At 43.2% G+C, this 26,384-nt stretch overlaps 1 protein-coding gene across 2 annotated transcripts in view; it reads left to right on the forward strand.

Annotated features, from left to right (window-relative positions):
- Nucleotides 1-26,384, forward strand: part of HECW1 (HECT, C2 and WW domain containing E3 ubiquitin protein ligase 1) — a gene marked incomplete at both ends in the record, with an annotated part of 142,369 nt that overhangs the window by 86,777 nt on the left and 29,208 nt on the right. For both annotated transcript variants that reach the window (XM_079785984.1, XM_079785985.1), the window contains 8 exons: nt 4,050-4,192; nt 4,969-5,069; nt 9,091-10,446; nt 15,023-15,124; nt 19,956-20,106; nt 21,623-21,765; nt 23,706-23,827; nt 25,150-25,335. In XM_079785984.1, the coding sequence (XP_079642110.1) occupies nt 4,050-4,192; nt 4,969-5,069; nt 9,091-10,446; nt 15,023-15,124; nt 19,956-20,106; nt 21,623-21,765; nt 23,706-23,827; nt 25,150-25,335 (2,304 nt within the window). The remainder of the gene's footprint in view (nt 1-4,049; nt 4,193-4,968; nt 5,070-9,090; nt 10,447-15,022; nt 15,125-19,955; nt 20,107-21,622; nt 21,766-23,705; nt 23,828-25,149; nt 25,336-26,384) is intronic.

The raw sequence follows: 26,384 nt of genomic DNA on the forward strand, positions 1-26,384 counted from the left end.
CCTTAATTAGATATTTGGGGACAAATACTTTTTCATTGACTCTTAAATTATACCCTACTTCCTAGGCTTAATTAACCCTGACCCAGAAGAGCAGCATTAGAGCTTTTAAGTGTACATTAAGGGAAATGGAGTTATACTTTAAACTGCTTTGGTTATCAATAGATTCTAAAGCATGGATAGTACCATTAGCATGAAATAATGAATCTTAAGTTATTTGTCCCTTCAGCCCTGACTATTCTCACCAATTATTTCTGGACTCCTCACTGAATTCCTAGGGATAATGCAAGATGCCACAGGAATTTATAGTACATAAAATCAAGAGGCTTCTCTCTGAGGGGCGTGACTAATTGTGAGGGGTGGAGGGATTGAGTGATAAAGAAAAAATAAGGGGGAAAAATCATGAAAAAGGATAACAGTGTAGTAATTGCCAGGGGGAAGGGAGTGTGGGGAGTGGGGAGATGGAGGAAGATACAGAGAGGATAAATGGTAATGGATGGAAACTTGACTTTTGGTGGTAAACAGACAATAGAGTGTACAGATGGTGTATTGTAGAATTGTACACCTAAAGTTTCTATAATTTTGTTAACCAGTGTTACACCAATAAATCCAATAAAAAGGAAAAAATGGATTCTTTCTTATGAAAAACTTTAGAGCAACTTGTTCTAAGGTATTTAGTCATAAAGTTATTTTCTCTCAGAAAATAATTGTAAAATCCTGCACCATCAGAATGTTTTTGTGACCTCCTCCATTCTCCAGCTTGCTACGGTTAAAGTTAGTGTGGCTTTTCCTCTAAAGCCACACAACTCAGTTTCTCCCTATGTGTCTCTGGCATCCCCTGAGCTTGCCGTAATTCCTTGAGATTTTTTAAAGAAAGACTGCAGTGTGTGCCTAGACTGGTTACTGCTAGCGGAGCTTACAGCTATGCGTGCTTTGGGTAGGGCACTTCTGGGAGTCATCCTGTCAGGGTTGGGCTAGTGGAGCTCCCCTGGCTAATACCATGTGGATTGAGTGCTTGACCCCGGAAAAATGGCACCTGGGGCTGTGTGGGAGAGGGACTTGATACAGGGACATTAGTGGCTGTCCTTTTAGACGTTCCCCGAAGCCACACAACTCATTCTCTCTCGGTATGATTCTGGCATCCTATGACCCGCCATCCCTCCACTGGAGCCAAGGGTGAGTGCCTGCAAGCAAGATTTTGTGTGATTTACCTTTAAGAGGATGCCTGGGTTTCTAGCAGCCTTCCATCTTATCAGGGCAGAGAGAATCCCCGATGATTTTCACAGCCAGATGCTATGTGGGCTCCCATTCCCAGCACTGGTGCTCTAAGCTGGGGAACCTGGCATTGGGTTGAGACCACTCCCTCCTCAAAGAAAACCTGAGATATTGCTCCAGATTCTCAACTTCTGCACACGAGTGTGCGCCAGACCATTTTTTGTCTCAGCCCCTCCTAACAGTCTCTATGTGGCTTCTTCTGGATAGCCTTACTTATAGGGCTACTGTTCAGCTAGTCTTCAGATGGTTGTCCAGGTGTATTATTGATAATTAATTTGTAATTTTGATGTGGACAGTCATCTGAAGACTAACTGTTGTTGCCTTTATTTAAAATGTTATATAGTATGCTGTTTTTAAAAATTGCTCAGTGAGCCCCGGGTCCGGGTGAGGCCGCGGGCCCCTGAATCCGGGTGAGCCTGGGCCCCGGGTCCGGGTGAGGCCGCGGGCCCCTGGATCCGGGTGAGCCTGGGCCCCGGGTCCGGGTGAGGCCGCGGGCCCCTGGATCCGGGTGAGCCTGGCCCCGGGTCCGGGTGAGGCCGCGGGCCCCTGGATCCGGGTGAGCCTGGCCCCGGGTCCGGGTGAGGCCGCGGGCCCCAGGATCCGGGTGAGCCTGGGTTCCGGGTCCGGGTGAGGCCGCGGGCCCCTGGATCCGGGTGAGCCTGGGTCCCGGGTCCGGGTGAGGCCGCGGGCCCCTGGATCCGGGTGAGCCTGGGTCCCGGGTCCGGGTGAGGCCGCGGGCCCCTGGATCCGGGTGAGCCTGGGTCCCGGGTCCGGGTGAGCCTGGGTCCCGGGTCCGGGTGAGGCCGCGGGCCCCTGGATCCGGGTGAGCCTGGGTCCCGGGTCCGGGTGAGGCCGCGGGCCCCTGGATCCGGGTGAGCCTGGGTCCCGGGTCCGGGTGAGGCCGCGGGCCCCTGGATCCGGGTGAGCCTGGGTCCCGGGTCTGGGTGAGCCTGGGTCCCGGGTCCGGGTGAGGCCGCGGGCCCCTGGATCCGGGTGAGCCTGGGTCCCGGGTCCGGGTGAAGCCGTGCCCCCCCTGGGTCCGGCCGAGACCAAACCAGAGGGAGTCGGACCTGCATTATCACCATTTGTCCACCATCCAGAGCTGAGGGGTCAGTGCCGACATGTACTCATAAGGAACTGGTGGACATTGATATTGGGTCTCAAAAGAACTGTTGGTCCAGAAAGAAACTCACTACAGACTGATTTTTTGCCTGTCAGCATAACTATTATTGCCCGTCGCACATTCAATTCTTATAAGTACATCTCTAGTGACACATGATTTCGCTCATCTAGGGGAAATGATGAACAACATGGACTGATGAACAAGAACAGAACCAGAAACAAGGAGGCACCGATCGGACTATCGGGCCTCAGAGGGAGGATAGGGGAGGGTGGGGGGAGAAGGGAGAGATCAACCAAAGGTCTTGTGTGCATGCATAAGAGCCTAACCAATGGTTAAGTTCAACAGGGGGTTGGGGCATCCATGGGGAGGGGTGTGGGATGGGAATGGGGGGATGAGGACAAATATGTGACACCTTAATCAATAAAGAAATTTAAAAAAATAAAATAAAATAAAAATAAAATAAAATAAAATAAAAAAAATTGCTCAGTGAAAAAGATCTGCTTTCTCCCTTCCCCTACCAGCCCACTTCCTAGAGTTCAGTTTGGAGAGTACCACTCCAGGCATTTTATCTGCAAAGTATAATGGAATCTCACTCTTCATATTCTTCAATGTCTTGCTTTTTCATTTAGTTTGTCAAGTATCTTTTCATATCAGTGCATATTTGCCTGTTTCTTTTTAATGACAGCAGAGAGTTTTCTGTTTCAAAGATTTATCATACTCCACTTATCTGGTTCCCTATTGATAGATAGGTTTAGTCTTTCCAGTCTTTTGCTATTGTTAATAATGCTCCATTGAACCCTCCCCCCCCCCCATTGAAAATATCTATTTTGCATGCTTGTGAAAGTTAATACAGAAGGAAAATTCCTAGAAGTAGAATTCTGCTTTGAATTGAATTTGCAGTTTAAATGCCAGTAAATATTGCCAATTCCCTTCCCAAAAATTGAATCAATTTACATTCCCATCAATACAGTGTGGGAGTTCTTGCCTTTTCCCACTCTCAAGAGCATGAGGTATGATCAATCTTTTAAAAAATCTCTGCCATTTTAATCATGAGAAAAAAAGATACTGAATTATTGATTAAAAGAGCATTCCCTTTATTACAGGTGATTTTGTGTGTTTTTCTTACTTTAAGAATTTTAATACCTTTAGTCAAGTATGGTGATGCCTGATAGCATTCTTTCTTTTTAAGGTGACTTGATTTTACTATTTGAATCTCAGAGAATAACCTTATTTTTAAGCACTGAGGAAGCACCTCATCATTGCCATTACTCATTTACTGAGTAAACAGGGCTTGGAGCATTCTAAGACCTTGAGATGTGTGTGTGTGTGTGTGTGTGTGTGTGTGTGTGTGTGTGTATACATATATACATATATATATATATATATATATATATATATATATATATATATATATAGTGTTCCCCAAAAAAATGTATACACATACTTTGAACAATTATAAAGGCATTGTTTAATAAAATACATTTCATTTTCAAAATTGAGCTATCAACTGTGTATACATTTTTGGGGGGCACCCTGTATATGTACTGCCACTGGGGTGTTTTACCATGATTTTATTATCCAAGGCAGATGGACTGGGAATGAGCCAGCCTTCACAACTCTCAGTTAACTGATATGACACATTATTTCATTGCAGCAATTCAGCTTTGTGTCATTGCCCACTGACGTGCTGGAAATTGAGGTGAAGGACAAGTTTGCCAAGAGCCGCCCCATCATCAAGCGCTTCTTGGGAAAGCTTTCAATGCCGGTTCAGAGACTCCTGGAAAGACACGCCATAGGGTAAACATGTGATTGAAATCCTTATCCGATATTCTAAAGTAGAAGTCAGCAAACTACAGCCCGTGGCCAAATCTGGCCCAACACCTGTTTTTGTGCAGCCATGAGCTTTTTACATTTTTAATGATTGGGAAAAAGTGAAGGAAGAGTAATAGTTTGTGATACATTAAAATGATGTGGAATTCATTTCTGTTTCTACTAATGAAAGTTTTATTTGAACACAGCTATGCTTATTAGTTCACTTATTGTCTAGGGCTGCTATCATGTTACAATGGTAGAGTTGAGTAGTTGGGACTGAGACCTCATTACCTACAAAGCCGAAAATATTTACTAATAAGCACTTTACAGAAAATTTGCCAACTTGTGTTCTAAAGATAAAAAAATATATATGAATTTCCTTTGCTTGGTTTTTCTGTGCATGTTGACATTTTCCAAGTACACCCTTAATAATGGATAGTGCCCGCAACAGGTGCAGGTCTTGCAGTAAATATACAATGTCTAAGAGAGGATACAGTCGTGGATACTGAAGACCCTGTGGAGTGCTTCAGAAAGGGAACTGCTGCTTTAGAATATTTGATAAGGATTTTCTTGGGGTTTTTCATTGTTGTTGATCAGATAAGTACATTCCCATCTTTACCTTAGGACCATCTTCTAAGTACTGGAGGAGATTATCACCTCCTAATAGCAGGGCCACCCTGGCATGTCTGTCTCATCTGCTGGTATGGTCTTTGGAAGAAGAGGTATTGGTCAGATCGGTGATGATGCTTATTTCCTTCCAGGGATAGGGTGGTCAGCTACACACTCGGCCGCAGGCTCCCAACAGATCATGTGAGTGGACAGCTGCAATTCCGATTTGAGATCACTTCCTCCATCCACCCAGGTATTTTCAGCATGAACTTCATGTCTTGTCCTAGCCTAATGTCATGTGGTTAGACAGTGGAGTAGAGATTAACAATAATACCAACGTAGGTATGGAGCCATGTCTAATTTTTCATTTTACGTCCAGCACCCACATAGGAGATGCACAATAGATGTTTAATCATTACATACATGAGTGACTAAATGAAGGAATTTGAGCATGAATCAATGTGATACATGTCTTGTTGAAGAACTGTGACTGTACAATGGATTTTACACTATCACAGGGGAAAATAAAAACTATAAATTAAACAGAAAATTTCAGAATCATCCAGTGTTCAGCTTTTCAAGGCAAAGCACATTTCCAAATAAGAATGATAAGACGCCTCATAATTCCACTTTTTCTCTTCGCCTACAACTAAGTGTAGATCACGCTGAGAATTGTTTGGTCCTTCTAGGTCGCATTTATGAGTTGCTGTTAAAGCTAATGAAACTTTTGAGAACTCGGAGTCTGGAGTTTATCACTGCCCACTCATTGAACTCCAGTTTCTATGTCCATATACAATACAGAATGTAAGAAAATATCTGACTGGGTTTTTTTCCTTTCAAATTTAGCCTTTTCTATATTCTAAGAATAAAATTCTTTCTTTAGTGTAGCAGTAAAAACAAACTTATGGCTCACCAGAGAGGTGGTTTTCCTTCAAAGTGTGAATTGCACTAGTGTGTTTGAAATGGGAAGTTCACATCTTGCAGGAATCAAATAAAGCAAGCAAGTGGGGGAAGGTAGAGGTACACCAGGATTGCTACTCCTTGAATAGTTACTTCGTGTGGAGACCTGGTTTATTCTTCCACTGCAATAATCTCCAAATCTTGGAAGCCTTCCAGTCCGAATAACTGAATAACTGGTTGCTGCCATCATCTAGCCCTTTTCTACTCTAGTTGCCACGAACCCAGCTTACCCATTCGGCCACCCTGGGGGACACAGCCATAGGACATACTCTGAGCAAGTATAATTAGCCTTGCCTGGGACAAGCAAGGAACTGTAAACACCCCTCCCCCACCTCTCAAGTCTTTCACATAACAAACACTGTTGACAACTCTGGTAGCACTAAGCTTTTGGTTATTTTAACCAAAAAATGAATTCCCTTAAAACAGAATTCAGGCCGAAACCGGTTTGGCTCAGTGGATAGAGCATCGGCCTGTGGACTGAAAAGTCCCAGGTTCGATTCCGGTCAAGGGTATGTACCTTGGTTGCGGGCACATCCCCAGTAGGGGGTGTGCAAGAGGCAGCTGGTCGATGTTTCTCTCTCATCGATGTTTCTAACTTTCTATCCCTCTCTCTTCCTCACTGTAATAAATCAATGAAATATATATTTTTTAAAAAAACAATTCAGAAATAAGTTATGACTGTAAATCTGTAAATTTTCATTAATACAAGAAGAACTCATTTTTCCCCCCAAGTTTTTAAAGCACAATCCTGGCATTTGCCTATAGTCCTGGATTCATTATTAATAGTGCCCCCCCCCCTCAATAGTGTCTCTTCTTAGACAATAAATTATATGATCACAATAAAGGAAATGGGATCAAGCATGTAGGAGGGAGAGTAGCTAGGCTTTATTTATTTATTTATTTTACTTGTCCCCCTATATTCCACCCTTTTGGCAACCACCAGCGTGTTCTGCATATCTATGGGTTTGGTTTTGTTTCTTAATTTGTTTTGTATTGTTAGATTCCATATAAATGAAATCATACAGTATTTGTCTTCCTCCATCTGACTTATTTCACGTAGTTCATAAAATCCTCCAGGCTCATCCATATTGTCATAATTGACAAGATTTAATTCTTTTTATTGCTGAGTAATATTCCATTGTGTAAATATAACACATCTTTATCCACTCATCTATCAATGAACACCTGGATTTTTTCCCATACCTTGGCTATTATAAATAACTAGAGGCCCAGTGCACGAAATTTGTGCGGGGGGGGGAGGGGGAGAGGGGAGCGGGTCCCTCAGCCCAGCCTGCACCCTCTCCAATCTGGGACCCTTCAAGGGATGTCCGACTACCCTCTCACAATCCAGGACTGCTGGCTCCCAACTACTCACCTGCCTGCCTTCCTGATTGCCCCTAACTGCTTCTGCCTGCCAGCCTGATCACACCCTAACTACTCCCATGCCAGCCTGATTGATGCCTAACTGCTCCCCTGCCAGCCTGATTGCCCCTAACTGCCCTCCCCTGCAGGCCTGGTCACCCCTAACTGTCTTCCCCTGCAGGCCTGGGTCCCCCCCAACTGCCCTTCCCTGCAGGCCCGGTCGCCCCCAACTTCCCTCCTCTGCCGGCCTGGTCACCCCTAACTGCCCTCCCCTGCAGGCTTGATCGCCCCCAACTGCCCTCCCTTGCAGGCCTGGTCCCTCCCAACTTCCCTCCTCTGCCCGCCTGGTCACCCCTAACTGCCCTCCCCTGCAGGCTTGATCGCCCCCAACTGCCCTCCCTTGTAGGCCTGGTCCATCCCAACTTCCCTCCTCTGCCCGCCTGGTCACCCCTAACTGCCCTCCCCTGCAGGCTTGATCGCCCCCAACTGCCCTCCCTTGCAGGCCTGGTCCCTCCCAACTGTCCTCCCCTGCTGGCATGATCACCCACAACTGCCCTCCCTTGCAGGCCTGGTCCCTCCCAACTGCCCTCCCCTGCTGGCCATCTTGTGGCAGCCATCTTGTGTCCACATGGGGGCAGCCATCTTTGACCACATGGGGGCAGCCATCTTGTGTGTTGGAGTGACAGTCAATTTGCATATTACTCTTTTATTAGATAGGATGCTGCAATGAACATAGGTTCTTTTTAAATTAGTGTTTTTGTTTTCTTCATATAAATACCCAAAAGTGATATTGCTGGATTATATGGTAGTTCTAATTATTTGAGAAATATCTATACCATTTTCCATAGTGACTGTACCAATTTATAATCTCACCAACACCAACAATGAATGAGGCTTCCTTTTTCTCCACATTCTTGTTGGAACTTATGTCTTAATGTTTTGATGATAGTCATTTTGAGAAGTGTGAAGTGATATCTTATTGAGGTTTTATTTTCCATTACTTGGATGATTACTGATGAGCATGTTTTCATGTGTCTATGGGCCATCTGTATATGCTCTTTGGAGAAATGTCTATTCAGGTCTTCTGTCCATTTTTTAATTTCATTGTTTGTTTTTTTATATTAAGGTGTATGAATTCCTTATATATTTTTATATTAATCCCTTATCAGATAAAGCATTTGCAAATATCTTCTCCTATTTAGAAGGTAGTCTTTTCCTTTTGTTGATGGTTTCCTTTGCTGTGCAAAAACATTTTAGTTTGACGTGTTTATTTTTGCTTTTGTTGTCCTAGCCCGAGGAGAAATATCCCAAAAGGTAGTGCTAAGAGCAATGCCAAAGACTTTACTGCCTATATTTTCTTCTAGGAGTTTTATATTTTCAGGTTTTATATTTTAATCCATTTAGAGTTTATTTGTAATATGGTATAAGAAAGTGGTCCAGTTTAATTTCTCTGCATGTACCTGTCCAGTTTTCCAAGCACCACTTATTGTAGAAACTGTCTTTACTGCATTGTATATTCTTGCCTCCACTGTCATAGATTAACACTACATATAAGTGAGAATTTATCTCTGGGCTCTCTATTCTATTCCATTGATCTATGTGTCTGCTTTTGTGCTATTCCCATACTGTTCTTATTTTTATAGTTTTGTAGTATAATTTGAAATCAGAGAGTGTGTTACACCCTACGTTGTTCTTTTTCAAGATTACTTTGGCTATCTGGGAGTCTTTTGTGGTTCCATGTAAATTTTAGGATTAGTTTTTCCTGAAGGAAAACACATTCTTGTAGAATGTTTCAGCTGAGCACTGGCCAGTAAGAAGCCCTCATCAACCCCCACATCCAATACCCTAAAATAAAAATCCCTTAGGGTGGCTTACATGTCCATGTCTGGCAGAGTACACCAACACCGAAATGCTCTCTTATGGAAGGAATGACGTTTCCCTCTTGCCCGCAGATGATGAAGAGATGTCCCTGAGTACCGAAGCCGAGTCAGCGGGCATTCAGGACAGCCCCATGAACAGCCTGGTGGCGAGCCACCCTGGGGACCCTCTGCAGGATGCACCAGAGCCCTCGGGAAGCTGCGGGTCAGAGAAGCCCAGGGAGGGCAGCGCCCTGGGCCCTGAAGGGAACGCGACCCTGGGGCTTGCCAAGCCCGTGGAGGAAGCGGCAGGTACCACCGAGGCAGGAGACGACCTCGACACCGTCTCGGTGGGACCTGATGGGGCTGGGGAGCTTCTGGGCCTGGGGCGAGAGGACACCGAGCCCACCCTGAGTGCGGAAGAGGTGGCCGAGGGGCTGGCCCTGGGAGGGGAGGCACCCCCACCTGAGCTGCTGGAGGACGGTGACGCCCAAACCAGCCCTGGGGATCCTGGGGCCGAGGAAGCGGCCAACGAGAGCAGGGCCGGGGAGCAGGAGGAAAAGGGGCCGGTGGAGGAGGAGGCGGAAGAGGGGGATGGCAGCGTGCCTGCCCTGGCACCCCCGGGGGACAGGCTGCAGCTGCGCGGCGCCTCGGTGAAGCGGAAGAACAGGCCCTGCTCCTTGCCGGTGTCCGAGCTGGAGAACGTGATCGCGTCGGCCTGCAGCGACCCGGAAACCCCGCGAACACACTACATACGCATCCACACGCTGCTGCACAGCATGCCCCTGGTCCGGGCTGGCAGCCCCGGGGAGGACGACGACGGCGCGGAGGAGGAGCCCACGCTCAAGGACACCGCGGAGAAGGATGGGCTCAGCGACGGGGACACGGTGGCTGCTGAGCCGCCTGCCCCGGAAGAGGGTGTTGAGGGTCCTGAGGGGGCTCCTCTCGGTACGGTGGCCCCCGGCCTCCCCGGCCTGGCCCACAGCTCGGCCCTGGATGGCGACACGCACCCCAGCACGGGCAGTGAGAGTGACTGCAGCCCCAGGCAAGGCGGGGACCACAGCTTCGAGGGCTGCGACGCGTCCTGTTGCAGCCCCTCCTGCTACAGCTCCTCCTGCTACAGCACGTCCTGCTACAGCAGCTCCTGCTACAGCTCCTCCTGCTACAATGGCAACAGGTTCACCAGCCACACCCGCTTCTCCTCCATGGACAGTGCCAAGATCTCCGAGAGCACCGTCTTCTCCTCGCAAGAGGAGGAGGAGGAGGAGAACAGCGCGTTCGAGTCGGTGCCGGACCAGGTGCAGAGCCCAGAGCTGGACCTGGAGTCGGTGAACGCTGCGGGGCCGTGGCACGACCAGCCAGCCGCCCCCACCGGGAGCATGAACGAGAGTGTGGCGAGAACCGTGGATGGTGTGGAATCCCCCATGGCAGGGCCAAGCCACCGGAGAGAAGGTTAGACCTCAAACCTGATCAGAGTGAGAATAGGACCCACGAGGGGGACCCCAGCCCCAAATGGGGTTGCTGCCAATGTGTATGCCTGTCCTGTAAGTGTGTGTATTTGTGGCTACAAAGAGCTTACACCCCACCACCTCTCAGATATACACCGAGAGTTACCAGTGCTCACATGTGAGTGTGCACGTGGACATGTGACTCTCTGTTTAACTTACCACTGTGGCTAGTGTATATGTTACCCTTCCTGACCTGACAGCACCCAGAGCATCAAGGCTAGTATCAGATGACATAAGCAGAAATGGTGGACTACGTGGAAATATCTGCTGACTTCCCAAAATTTATTAAAGCTTAGCAATAAATGTAAGTGGAGGGACATTGATTTTACCTCTGTTTTAGAATTTAACTAGTCTGTGTACAGATAGATAGGAATAGTCTACATATCTTTCATAATTTGACATTATTTCTAATGCTCAATTCTGTTTATTGTTGTTGCTTTTCTCTTTTTTAGTGTTTCTATGTTTTCTTTTTTCTTTTTCTTCTTTTATTTATTTATTTAGGCTATTTAGGCTGATTGGAAGGGAAGGATAATATGAATGTGCAAATTGCTTTGTTTCAAATAAGATTCTAATTCAGAAGATGCCACCTCTAGTTTTAAAATGTGTTCTGTATTTTAACCACAAAAGGTCCTTCTTAGTCATGCTTTAGAATCATACATGAAATTAATTTGCATTTCCTTATCCAGAGTTGGGAACCATCTTCCAGGCAAGTGACAGTGACATAGGGGGAAATAATTCAAAGGTCATATAACAAGATGAAATAGTTCGGTTGTCTTAAAAGAGAAACATACAGATCCTGCTATTTTGCTATAATGCTGTTTAAATTAGGCTCCAAATAAAATGTGATGGTGTGGTCTCTAAATTGTAAACTCATGAAAGACCAGAATTGTATCTTCCTTATGTTTGCATTATCAGCACTTAAAGGAATGCTTGGCACCTACAAATTTTTATAGGAACTAACATGAGCACACAAAAATAATTTTAAGTCAACAATGCCCAATTCTGCGTTTCAGAGAAAGAAGGAGTGAGGAAAAGTGGCGCATGTGATAAGAAAAAGTGCAAAAAAATGGAAAAGGAAGAGAAACCCAGGGAGGAAACTGTAGTGATACACAATGCACCAGAGGGGGCTACAACATGGAGGGAACCCATGGCAGCGAAAACGGGATGGTCAGTTTCTTTCTTTAGCAAAGACGGTGTGAATATCTTCTTTGTTCTGGGCCCAATGCTATATGCTGGGTGCAGGAAAATAGACCAACGTCAGATAGCATATGGAAATACTCAATAATTAAACACAATTAAAAATAATTACAATATAAAGAGATTTGGGGACACACACATAAAAGAGTATAACTAGGAGCTGGCAGGAATTTTTTGGACTCGAAGTCGGCAAACTTTTCCATAAAGGGCCAGATAGTAAATATTTTAGGCTTTGTGACTCAAGAGGCAAAATCTAGCAACTATTCACTCCCAAAGGCTATTTTTCTAACACTTTTACATTTTAAAATGTAATAATTCTTACCTCAGAAACATACAAAAATAAAGTTGGATTTGTTATTTGTCGACCATTGTAGCCTCTGGGGTATATTTTGACCACCTTGTTGGGAGACAGTCCACACACAGTTAATTGAAAATTAGCTCAGCATACACTGCCCATGCCCCTATCCATCAGGGGAAAGCTGCCCAGAAAGGTGCTGCAGGGCCATAGCAGAAATCTTTGCAGTGCAATTCTAAAGCAATGTCTAAATCCCTGAATTCTGCAGGCTGTAAACTCAGAAAAGGTGAAGAAGCACCTGAGCACTTCCCTATGGTGATCACCAGGGGCAGTAGGAAGATTCCTGAGAGGGACTGTTGATCTCATGAAAGCTGCACATGTGTTAGCATGTGACTCCTTTGCAGCCAGTCTTCCCTCCATCAGTAGTGAGTCCTGAGCTAAGGGTGTCAGTGTTGTGGATCTGTCCCTCACTGGCATTTGCTCCAAGAAAGCAGGGCTTTGACACAACCCACCTAATATATGCATGTGGGCCCTGCTCTCCCAGTAGAATCACTATGGCCCCTTGCCGTGACTTCTCAGGTTGCAAATTCTTTCACTGCCTAGGCCACAGTAAACTGACTGCACACATGCCCACGTAGATGAGTCCACAGCAGCTTATGGAGGATGTAGTCTTTAGCTTTATCTACTTTTTGTTTTTTTCCCTCTATAAAATCCTCCTTTTTAAACCTCAACATGAAATAGTTCTTAAAAACTTTCTTAAGATCAAATTATAAGAGCACTGTAATGGGATTATGATCTCAGGCCCTAGAGATTGGGTTTATTATATCCAGTCCCACCACTTCTTAGCCATGATACCGTAGCCAAGTTACGTAACTGCTCCATGCTTATTTGTAAAATGGGTGTCAGTGTAGAATCTACCTCAAAGGGTTATTGGAAGGAGTAAGTAAGGTTATGTGTAAAGCTCTCAGCCTCCCCTCAAGGGAGGCTTCTTCAAGGCAGATAAGCAGTGAGACTAACTTTCCAAGTGGAATATATTTCCCTCTTGGAAAGTTCTAGAAGTTCTGAACTCTTGCTTTGTGTTTGAGGCAAGGGTGATTGTGTGGCGCTTCAGCCTCTTGCCGGACAAAATCCTTTGCTTCTTCTGTGCGCTCCATCCTTTCAGTTGGCTGAGCGATGTCAGTCATGTGACTGCATTTGCTTGGGGTTCACAAGCAGATGGGGTCAGCTCCATTAACCCCTGCAAGCAACAATATCCCACTAGCTTGGAGGAGTAATTAATCTGATTGGTTGAATTAATTACAGGAGGTAAGTTTGTTCTTTTTTTTTTTTTTCAAGAAACTAAATTAAAAGCACAGAAGCTGATGACATAACAACTATACCATTGCTTTTGGTTTCCGACATGAAGCATATATAAAAACGGACGTGAGAGTGGGATCCACTAAAAAACAGAGCACATCTTTGAAACAGGAATCAGTTCACAAGGAGCTGTGCACTGACACGAGGGGCACACACCTTCCTTGGCGTTCCTTAAAGTCTCCGAGACCCCAAGGATTTGAGTAACAGAGTTTACACAAGAAATTGTGTAATATATTTAAACTTAGAAGGACCCTTTGTTCCTAAATACCTCTCTGTTTTTGTTTTTCTGTTAGCTGTAGGAATTACACTGCTAAATTAAAACCATCTAACTTCCTTCCTAATTAATTTATTTTACTTTTTATCAGTTCTATGGATCTAGAGTTAGAAGAAATAATCACCCTGTCCATGTATGGGCATTCTGGAAAATAATTGAAACTTGAAATGCCACAAAGGTCTTAACTGCTGTTTTTACCAGTTTCTCTCCCTTTTGACCTAAGAGATAAGGGAACACTTAATATTTGCATCAGCCATGAAGGACAGAAGAAGGAAAAGGTCTGACCTTTGTCCTCTGGCCAATATGTGCTATTGCAATAAAGCCAGGATCATGTGAGGTAGGAAGTAGGGGAGACACCAGTCTGAATGGAAGCTGTCTCTTGGACTGTGGGCCTGTAGCTCTCCAAAGACCAAGAGCAATTACTTTTGCAATTGCTGGTGCTGTAGGCCTCCCATCCACATGGCCACTCTACACACAGTGTTACCAGAACCTGAGAACATCATGAAACAGGAGCACCATTTTAGATCATTGTTCAGTTCATTATAAGCCTGACTGACAATATTATTAGATATGTCTGTAATAATTGGGGCATGCATTCTGTGGATATGTTTATCTCTAAAATTTGTCCATGTTCGTCTCTCTTCTTCCTCCTATCTCACTTCTGTGTTTCAAGTTTTCTTGTCTCAGTCTTCCTACCTCGTATCTACTTCCTTTGTCTCTTGTCCTTTTCTCTTTCCAGAACACTCTGGCTTTTCTGATTCTTCCTCAGAATAACCTGCAACAATCACGAAATCCCATGGCTCCTTGCCCCTCCACCCCCAACCCCAACCGTTAGTTTCTATACTAAAGGAATTTACCTTCTTGACCCACCGGTTCCTTAACTCCATCTTGGAAAGACACCATCTACGAGTTTCATTCCAAAAACAAAATCTGCAAAGCAGCCTCTTGGCAGCCCTCTGATGAAACCTATTCAAACAAGAGCAATAATTTTGCACTGGCCCACTGAACTTCCATGGGACCTCAGACATGCTGCACTTCCCTCAAACAGGCTTATTTCTTTTGCTGGGCTCAAGTCAGGCTCTGCTAATTTTCTTTCTGATGCCACCTTTCCCATCAAGACAATTCAGGTGGTTACAGAATCAGACCTTGATCCTACATATTGGTCTATGTGGTATAGATCATAGTCATGAAGTGTTTGGCTATGTTCTTGGGAGGTTAAAACAACAATTACCTCTGTTCCTTCTTTCCTGAATGACTGTGATTGTAGTAAACTGACACAAAAATAGATCGCCCGTTCTCGGGGATTTTTCTATAGCAGTTTGTTTTACGGTCCTGCTTTTCTGAACACGTTGCCATAGCAATGAGTGAACCTGAATGTCTTGACTATCTTGTCCATAGGTGAATGTCCTATACTCCATAATTCCCAGCCAGTAAACCAGCTTCCTTCCTTGAGGCCTGAACATCATCACTACCCAACAATCGATGAGCCTCTTCCACCAAGTAAGCTTTAGTTTTTAAACTCTATGCCTTAACTCTTCCTGCCAAATCTAAACAGGTCAGTATGAACTTGTATGTAAACATCCAAACTCTTCCTCAACTCCACTATGGCACCTACTATAAAAATTGTTTGGGGTTTTTAACTAATGGTTTCAGGATGTGATCTGGAAAAGATAACCTAGTGCTCCTCAACTTCTGAAATGGAGAGCATTTCTTAATAAGTACTTGCAAACTGTACATAATCCTTAAGTCCCAAATTTTACTATTTCATGTTTTAAATTTTGCAGTTCAGGATTGAATAGTCCTACTGTTTGCCATTGGACCTGTTATGTAGCAAACATCTCCATATAATAAAACATTTCAACCCGTTAGGACCAATGAACTTGCATTTTCCTTGCTATAGCTTACATCGATAGGTGACAGCCTCCAATTTCTTCTGTAGTTCTTAGGGTTGTTCAGAAAAACATCGTCTTTTTTAGGGATAGCATTCAATATCATTTTCTCCTAGTAACTGTAATAAGTAATAATTATCCAACTAGTCATTTGAACTTGGGAAAATCATTTACTCTCTCAGAAACTCAGTTTTCTTATTTGTAAAGCAAACCTTTAATTACCTCACTAAATGCTAAATTTGGACTAGGTAGTCTCTAGATATCATTCTATCCTTAACCTTATGATAATCCATTATAATAAATTTACAAGAAAGAACTGACACCCCACTTAACATCACATATGTTCACGAGTTCTGTAATATCTCTGTTTTGGTTTAGGCTTGCTTTTCAAGCAAAGATAACCTTTAAGATTTGATAAATTCTATAGATCTTTCCAGGATGCTAAGAATCAATGTTTCCTTACATTCTGTTGCTTGTGCTTACATTAACTGGTAACAGTTTTGAAAAGGAAAAATGCATATCCTTTAATTCATCTATTCTTGCTAACGTGATACATTTTTCATTTACACCATTTTTCTATGAGTCAGTTGTAATTTATCAGTTAGAAAACAGTGAATACCTTTAATATGTAGACATTAAAAAGAAAGCCATTTTTGGGGGGTGGGCCAAGCCAAACATATTCTTTAACTATTGACATCTGATTTCTTTATTTATTTATACATTGACTTATGTGTATTCCATAAATGAATAGTAACATTTCAGTGCCACTATAGATACTTCCTAGTTGACACTTATCTGATAAATATTTATAGCATGTTTTCTTCAGGGAAGGAACACTTGCCCCACAACAAATAACCTATCAGTGCATGTGCGCATGAATTGACTTCCAATCCATGCAAGAATAATTACTAGTTATAGTAGATATTATAAAAAGTTGAATATATAAGTCTAATTTAAATAATTGCATCAGCAGGTTTAAATAATGGAAATAAAATTTCCAGATAGGTTTTGATTTTCTATTCATGTGATACTTAAAAACATTTAAAAAGTTTATAGTGAAGCCTAATAACTGAATTTACTTAGATAATCTTAAATAGTACATGGATGATTTCACTCATTGAACAAATATTCATGGAATCCTTACTCTGTGTGAGATATCAAACAGACAAAGGTTGCTGCCCTCATGGAGTTTACAGTCTAGTCTGGCAGAGACAGATAATAAAACAATTTTTTAAAAGAGAAAATAATATAACATGTTTGAAGATAACACGTGCTACCAAAAAACAAAAGCAGAGCAGGATAAGGACATCTGGAGTTGGTGGTGGTGGCTGGTTTGCCATTTTAAATAGGGTGGTCAGGTAAACTTCATTGAGGAGGCAACCTTTGATGCTAGACTTAGAGGAGGTAAAAGAGTAATCCATGCAAGTATTGAGGAGGGCGAGCTTTCTGGAAAAAAAAATTATAGCCTGCCTAGTGGGTTTGAGGAACAGCAAGGAGACCAGTGTGTCTGGAGTAGGTGATGACGTCAAGGAGATACTGGAACCCAGATCACATAGGGCCTGGTAGACCTCTTAAGGACTTTGGCTTTTCCTCTGGATGAAAGGAGGACATTGTAGGTTTTGAACAGAGAAGAGGTGTTGTCTGACATAGATATTAAAGGTTTTCCTGTGGTTACTGTGTTGGCATTAAATGTGAGAAGGAAAGATGGAAGCATGAGACCCAACAAAAGTTTACTGCAGTGACCTAGGTAAGAAATAATGGTGGCTTGGGCCAGTGGGGAGCCATGGAGGTGCTGAGGAGTGGTCAGATTCTGGACATGTATTTTGTGGGTATATTTGCTGACAGATTGGAGGTGATGTGTAAGAGAAAGATAGAAGTCAAGAATGTCCTCAAGAATTTTTACCTGGAAGGATGGAGTTGCTTTACCTAAGATGGGAAGGGAAGGCTGCAGACGGAGCAGGTTTGGCTGGGAAAACTCTGAAGCTTGGTTTTGATCGTGTTATATTTGAGATGTCATCCAGGTAGTGATATCAAGTAGGCGATGGGATGTATGACTGAAATTCAAGAGAAAAATCAAGACCACAAACATGGCATTGAAATTGTTAAAGCAAAAAAAAAAAAAAAAAAGCACAATTTTACTTTTGCTAGTATAGTACCTAAAAATGATACTTTATTAGGCTCTTCGTTGTTCTTAGATTGCATGGAAAATATATAATTTAGTATATGATAGGTACTTCAGCTACAGATGAATTGATGAAAATAAATTATTCTAACTTGCCCCAGCATCAGTAAGGTATCGTTTTCAGGAGTTGTTTAGGCATCACATTGCCAAGTCCAGCAAGTCATGCTGAGGCCTGAAGTTCCATTTGCAAATTTTCTCTTCATACAATATGGTTTATAAAATATATGAAAGTTAATTCTTAAAGCAACCCATAAAACATGCTTATAAGTTCTAATTCTACTTTATTCTTTTTCTGAATATTTATAAAAGTGTATAATTAGCACTATGTATTCCATATATTGACAAAAGGACCTATCTGTCTGGCTTTTATCTTTTTATATTAGTGATTTGGAAATATTGAAACTTGCAGAGAGGAATTATTGCTGCACCATTCTCTAGATGTGTTTTTTTCCTTAGAGAATTTAGGAAACTAGAAAGAATCCTTTCTTTACTTTGAGTGCCTGGAGGGCAAGGGTGTGTTACTCAAGATGTGCCCTCGGGACCTGGCATGGTTTCTAGTTCATAGTGAATGCTAATAGGAGTTTGTTCAATTGAGTTGAATAGCACAATACTCTTTAAGGTTAGTACTCATTTTTTTGTTGGATAATAGTCATGTTAGATTCAAGAAAAAGAAAGTGTCTGATTGCTACTAGTTTAGGAATCACAGAAATTTCAAAAATTTTGGTTCAAGATTAATTAATTATCTAGTAGTTACATATACACACAGGTTTATCAACAAGCTCACTAACATTTACTACTAACAGCTGGATTATCTAAAAGTTAATTTTAATCAAAACCTCCTAGACTTTATTTATGCAATCTGACTACATTTTTCCTTCATTTTGTTTTCCAAGTTAAATTTTCTAGTATTTTGATTTTTTCAGGCATTTTAGCAATTCCTCAGTTAAATGTCAGACATAAGCAATAATATTCTCAAACAAATATGCCATGCACCTATAAAATCATAAATATACTAAATATATTGAGTTTTGTTTTTTTTAAAAAATTGAGAGTTACTATGTCATTATCTGAATGATAATTTTTCAATAGAATTGTTAGTATCTGATCTACTCCCAGAAGCTATGGCTTTTCTCACTTAAAAGGCTGAATGGTTTCCCTCCATTTGCAATTATTTTTGCTTTTTCTTCAGTCTAATTTTTCAGCATAATTTAATCATGAAGCTGCTATTTCCATCACATTTTTACATGTGGACTCTAAAAGCTTTGCCCAGTTTGGTATAGCAGATATTGCTTTTCCATGTTCAGCTCAGATATGTATATATTACTGCCAGCTCTTTCAGCTTTGAGGACTTTTTCATCTACCCCCTCCCCACCCAGCCCCTACATCTATTTATGTAGTGTATAACTATGATTCCACCTTTGATTTGGCTATTGTTTAAATTTGAGAAGCAAAGGAACTTATATTTACCTTGGGCTCCCTCTACTGTTTGGGATGCTTATTTATCAACAAAGAAGTATTTTAAAAGATTGATGTTTATTAATAGTTGTTATCAGTTTTGCTTTATTTTGGTCAAGAACTATTTGGCAGCCACACTGGGTTGAATATACACTGTCAATTTACAACCTATCAAAAAGATGGTTTGAAATCCTAGATATCAAATCCCTCTCAAGGAAAATGACAATCAACTAAAGTTGCTAAATATTAGATGGAGATCATCTAAAGTTGCATGTACAGTATTTTATAGCTATAGTAAGGTGACCAGATCGTCCCGCTTTTGGCGGGACAAAACCGATTTTTAACAATTTGTCCTGCGTCCCACAGCGTTTTAAAAAAGTCCCGCCAAAAGCGGGACGATCTGGTCACCTTAAGCTATAGTTAAAACTGGTTTTAACTACAATCTTCTGGCTGTCATTTGAGTAGCCAACAAGATTGACAGGATGAAAAGATTTAAAGAAAGAAATAAAATAAACATTAGACATTCTCTTTAGAAATTATTAACATTTAACATAGGTCATATTTGAGGTACTATAGTTACTGTTTAAAATGGCCCAGCAGAGACTGTGGATCCAGTAGGCTCTTTTCTGGAATGTCAATGCCGTTCCAATGCCTCAGACGTCATAGCAGGTTCTGTGGATGGGGCTGGCTTCCGCTAGTAACCAACGGTGAGTTCTAACCGTAAAAGACCTGGAGGTGGCATCTGTTTCCCATGGATCAACAGTTTGTGCTTGATTTTTCACTTTGCCTTTCTATTACATGCTAGACTGGGAAGCTCGCATTGACAGCCATGGGCGGGTCTTCTATGTGGACCACGTGAACCGCACGACCACCTGGCAGCGTCCCACAGCAGCAGCCACCCCGGATGGGATGCGGAGATCAGGGTCCATCCAGCAGATGGAGCAACTCAACAAGCGGTTGGTGATCAGCATGCAAAGAGCCCCTATAAACCAGAGTGAAAGGAGAAGGGCAGCTAAAGAAAAACCCATGACAGTTTTCTGCTCAGATCGCATGAGCAGGCTGGAGATTAATTTTACATCTTAAGAAACTCATGCATAGCAGGTACTTAGAAAGCCAGATTTAGAATTTGGTGGCAAGAGATGAGCTAAGCCTGAGGGTTCTTTAAAGGTGGGGAATCCTCTGAACTTCTTGATGGCCCAAGTTTGAAAACAGGTGTGCTTAATCAAGAGGCTCATGGAGTCCCACACCCCCATCTTAGGTATTCACTGAGGGTGTCAGTTTTCCATGAACTCTCTAGAACTTGTATGCAAAATTATACTTGCAGGCACATTTTCTGCAGGTCAAGTTGGAGAACTAATTCCATTCAACCTGCTGCCAGTAGCAACCAACTAAGTGCTCTCTGCCTCCCCTCAGCTGGTCTCCTAGCCCTGCCTGAGGTCCACCACCAAGCTTTTCAGAATTCTTCAAGGGTGAACGCTTTGGGACATGTTATTTTCTCTATGGTTTTTCCCTGCAAGGTCCCCAACAAGTTCGTAATCTGATTTCAAAATAGACTGTTACGTGTTTCCTCATCTGTGTTCACATACCTCTTACACATCTAGGGCAGCCTTTTCACATTGCTAGAGTCATGGTTTATATAGAGTTCCGTTTAGACTGTGTGGTTTAGAGTGTGATATCATATTCTAGTTTTCTCTTTGATCTGAAAGTCCAGGACAGAGCCTGGGCATACTGGAAGATTTAGTAAATATTTAGTAGGTGCCTGGCAAAGTGGCTAACTGGCTGGCCAACTGACTAACTCCCCAATTTGGGAAGAAAAATAAAATGATTCTTCAAATAAGCAGAAAACATTTGTCTGCCAAAATATTTATTTTTTGCCAGCATGATTTTATTTCCACATACCTGCTGGTCATATCAGTTTCTTATCGAGTAAAAGTGAGTAGAACTACTCTTCTAGTTTGTTATTACAATAATGTAGAGGTAATTTGATATTTTAATTGTAACATTTTAAGTTACTCCTTATGGCCTTATTTTAGACTTAGCCAGTGTATAGGCTATCTGTAATAATAAAAGCATAATATGCTAATTAGACCGGACGTCCTTCTGGACCAAGCCGCGTCGGGTGGGGGCAGAGGCAGAGGCCCCAGCTGCCACGGCGGCCAGGGCCGAGCCCCTTGCATGAATTTCATGCATCGGGCCTCTAGTTGTTTTATAATTCGTTATTATTTATGTTGGTTTTTTAGAAATCACCATACTTGAAACTTACCATATCTCACAAAGCAAACAGAAGTCAAACCAGCCAGAGACACTTGTCTTACTAGTTGCTTTGGCTCTCTTGTGGGAATTTCAAGCATTTTTTTCCAGACATCCAAGACAACATTTTCCAGATTTCCCCAGTAATCTGATCCGTAGCACCAGCCCCAACCAAGCCAACAAACAAAAGTTAACTCTTTTCTTTCCCTTTCTGATGTAAAGGTATCAAAATATTCAGCGAACCATTGCCACAGAGAGGCCGGAAGAAGATTCTAGTAGCCAAAGTTGTGAGCAAGTCCCGGCAGGAGGCGGCGGAGGAGGTGGTGAGAGTGACTCAGACACTGAATCTTCTCAGTTGAGCTTAGGTATGGGAGGAGGGGTCCCTTAGACTTCTGGGATGGCATCCAGTGGCTGTGTGACAGAGTGTGTGAGCCCCTGGTAGCATGGCGCTGTGCACTCGGGGAAAGAAAGCAATGGGATGGATGGGGGTCAGGACAGAGGAGAAAGAGGCAAGGCTCAACAAAGTAGAGCAAACAGAAGTTTCCCACAGGGAACTAAGGAAGAAATGGGTTCACATAAAAAGAATGCCAGCACTATGGCTTGGGGACATGAGGCAGATGAAGTCTGGGGACTCAGAGCTGGGGTTGCTATGTACTTGCGCATCAAGGCAATTTTTTCAGTGTCTTAATCATTTCTAGTTAGGTTAATTTATTTCTTGTAGTCTGTGGATTTTCTACTTATAACTAAAACACGCAATCAAAATTCATGGTCTACTTCAAAAGAACCACACTATAAATAGGAATAATTAGTTGTTTGCTTTAGGAATAAAATATAGTTCCCCTTGAGGGAGAAACCTGGGAATAAAGACATTTTCTAGATGTGGTTATGCACACCACCCAAGAGCCTTTTTTACCAAATATTGTAGGGTAGGTGTCCATCAGGGGTCTGGTTGTCATTTCTTGGAACTCAAATGAGGATATTCAAAAGGCATAAGAGACTGGCTTTCACTTTTCATACCTGTGATGACATAAGAGGATCACAATGACATACTAATAATCCACTTTTTAAAGTTGAGTTGTGATAGAAATTTTATTTGCAAAAACAAGGCTCAGGAGATCAACCAAAGGACTTGTATGCATGCATATAAGCCTAACCAACGGACACCTTCACCAAGGGGGTGAGGGCATGAGTGGGGAGGTGGGGGGGGGGGGCAATAGAGGGATAAGGACACATATGTAATACCTTAATCAATAAAGAAAAAAAATTTAAAAAACAAAGGCTCAGAAAATAGTCTGAGCAAACAAGCATGTGTTTCCAGTCCTCCCAGGTCTCAGCTCTGTATGACAATGCAAAATAGTGGACACTTTCATGCAGCCTTTTGAATGCATATACACAGTTCTACCAACAAGTTTAATTGCCTTCATTTTATTCATTTTACCAGATATACTAACTTAACTGACTAGTTAAGATTTTCTAGTATTAATTTCTTGGTTCAGCCTTCTGAGAGAGATGTGGTAAAGTGGTTGAGCAATTAGAAACATGAGAAAAAAGGAGCAAAGAAGTTTATTTCTGGGTTTGGTATCACATATGTTGGCATTTGCTATGTAACAGACCATCCCAAAGCTTAGTAGCTTAAATTCACAGCCATGCATTTTCCAATGGTCCTGCAGATAGGCAATTTGAGCAGAGTTCAGCAAGGTGGTTCCTCAGATGCTACTGGGCTCCCCCATCTGTCCTGGGTCCGCTGTCCAATCAGCTGTGATCTGTCTGCCCTGAGAGGGCCTCGGCTGGGGCGGCTTGTTCCTGCTCCCCAGGGCTTCTCCTCTTGCGCCAGGCTAGCCCATGTTTGTTCTCACGATGGTGGCAGAGTTCAGAGTGGGAGTGGGGACACAAAGTCTTCTTGAAACCTTGGCTCCAAGCCTCTGCTAAATTGTATTCGTTAAAGCCAGACACATGGCCAGCTCGATTCAACACGGGGAGAAGCTATCTATCATACCTATTATTATCAATTTGTAAAGAAAATGTTAAAAAGTAATTGGCATAAAAGGGACAAGATATCCAAGGACTTGAGCCTAACTGAAGTTATTCAGAAACACTCCTAGAAATAATGGTTCTTAACTGACATACACAAGGTGATGTGACTCCTGGTCAGATCACTGACTCCTAGTCAGATTACTATTAAAAACAATAGCCCAGTCCAGCTGTGCAAGTAAAGGTGTGTGTGCTGCTGGTATGCAGAGGAAAGTGCTGTGTTCGAAATGACTTTCTTTCAATGCGCTCTGTGCTTTTGCTTCACCTTTTCCAGATCTGAGGAGGGAAGGGTCACTTTCTCCGGTGAACTCACAAAAGATCACCTTGCTGCTGCAGTCGCCTGCGGTCAAGTTTATCACCAATCCTGAATTCTTCACTGTACTGCATGCCAATTATGTGAGTGCTCCAAAAATGCAGAGTGAGCCTGGCCTGGCTTCCATCAAGACCAAAAGCGCAACTTTGCCAAGTTGTTTGATACCTGAAAGAGGGTAGAATTTTAACCCAGGCGAGAACAAAGAAAACAGCTCAGTCCACTCTTTTCACTCCGTGCGTTTTCCAAAAAGGGAAAGAGCTGGACTGGGACATGCTGCTTACTCTTCAGGTTTTTGTCAGTGTCCGCGTGTTAGTGTCAGTGAAAGTGCTTTGGTAGAAGTGTGGGAGAAAGACTGGGGCACTAAGACCCGAGACTGATTCAACCATCCTAGTGAGAGATGACCAAGGCCTGCTAAGTCAGGGCTGGCCTCGTGGAAAGGAATGACTCAGTTCAGGAGGCATTTCTGCGTGGAATCAATAACAGTGCTTTGGACCACTGTGATTGCGGGGGGGGGGGGGGGGGGATGGGAGATGAGGACTCAGGAAAGTCTGAGTCCTTTTTGCTTTGAGCACCTGAGATAGATGGTGACTCCATTAGGCGGGTCCAGTAGTTTAATGAGATGACAAAGTTTGTGTCATGGAAGGAGATCAGATTTTAGCAGGTTATATGTGAGAAGCCGCTGGGACATTCAGCTGCCCTGTGGTGCAGGCATGAATGCTGAAGGGGGAAAAGGATGCCAGATCCTGGGCACCAAGGGACTTGAGCCAGCGGGAGCTATCCTGTGCCTGCTTGCTCCAGCTTTCCTTTTATCACATGCACGCATCATCTCAGTGAGCCATAAAATTGTAATTTGCACAATTAGAAGTTCTTGCAACTTTTTTTTGTTTTTCTCATCCCCTACCCCTCACATACAAACATTTCTACAGAGGAATCAAAGGAGTTGTGGACCCTGAAGTTCTGCCTTAAATGCCAGGAACCTTAAACTAATACCCTTTGTTGTAGACAGCTAAAGGAGCCCAGGCAGACCTGTGCAGTCAGAGAGGGTCCATGGAGGAGAGAGAGGAAAGAGACTCAAAGTGGTCAAGAGAGATTCCAAAAAGCCAAGTTGCTGAGAGAGGAAGGAAGGAGGAGGGAGGGGAGCCTTTGAGATGCATAGGGAGGTGGACTGTGTCCAGGGCTGTGGAGCAGCAAGCAGAGAAGGGATCGCAAACAGGTCCACGTGTGTTTACAGCTGCTCATTTAATTTCTTAGCAAGATTTCTGCTTCTGAGGCTGCCTCCTCGAGGCTCACAATAAATAGCTGTTTAGAAATCACATTATATACATTAAGGTTCTCAAACTGTGCTTGATCTGTGTTTTTTCTAATCCTCCACTCCCTACCCCAACTGGCTCTGACCCCATCTCAGAATGCTTACCGCGTCTTCACCAGTAGCACCTGCTTAAAGCACATGATTCTGAAAGTCCGGCGGGATGCACGCAATTTTGAACGCTACCAGCATAACCGGGACTTGGTGAATTTCATCAACATGTTTGCAGACACACGTCTGGAATTGCCTCGGGGCTGGGAGATCAAAACGGACCAGCAGGGAAAGGTGAGTGGGACTGTGTGGCCCTTTCATCAAAGGAGCGCTTACCGTGAAAGGGAAGACACTGTGAAAGTGAGGAGGGAGGTTGATGAGGAGAGGAGAGCCTATGTGCCTGGGATGTGCCATTGGCCACCAGGAGGCAGGGAGGAGGAGCTATCCACAGCAGGGTTTCTGTCCTGGGCACTGGAGGATGTTTAGCAGCATCCCTGGCTTCTGTCCACGGAGCACCCCCACCAAGTTTTGACCTTACTATATGCCCCCTGGGGGGCAAAATCTCCCCCATTTGAGAACTACTATCTACATCTCTTTAAATTTAGGTTTGGATCTTGAAACCAGATTACTGTTTTGCCTCCTTAGACAGCTAACTCTCAGAGAATGAAATTATTAGCTTAATGGTAGTGACATTATTAGATTACTCGCTGTGATTTCCCTAGTAAGCCGTCAGTTCTCCTTAAGACAGCCTGGCAAACAGCGATGGGGCACATTGAGTTTGTGCCATGTTAACTGGCTTGCATTTTGCCTCTGTGTGACCTTAACCAAAACTGGTCCTTCCCAGCAATGCTTTAGAAGCCTAGCTGAGCTTGCTAAAGTGAGGATGTTTTTTTCTTAATCATCATCATTCATCTCAATTTATTTACAAGACAGGCCAATGTTTACTAAAGAAATGTCCCTGTGTAATCTTTTGTGAACTTTGGTGGAGAGAACCCCTCCCTCTTTTAGGGTCAAAGGAATCAGAAGCTTCACCAGTAGACTTGTCTCTCAATAGGAAACTGAATTACTTCATTTTTTCCCTTTGTGATTGTGAGCCAGCGTCGATGTCCCCAGAGTGGTACTGTCATAAAAACTGGGAGCTATAAACCCTTGCACACAAACCGCTTAGCATGCCTCAGCACCTCAATTCTCTAGATTGTGGGAGGAAAGACTGCAAGTCCATGAATACAAGGAAGTTCTATGACCATCTCCTCTGTAGTCAGGGATTAAATGGGGGTGGGGGGATTCCTTGTGCAGCAGAAAAGCCACCACAGCCACAATCTGCTCCCCAAGATCTCATTTAC

The sequence above is a fragment of the Cnephaeus nilssonii genome, assembly GCF_951640355.1.
Source record: "Cnephaeus nilssonii genome assembly, chromosome: 12".
Taxonomy (NCBI): Eukaryota; Metazoa; Chordata; class Mammalia; order Chiroptera; family Vespertilionidae; genus Cnephaeus; species Cnephaeus nilssonii.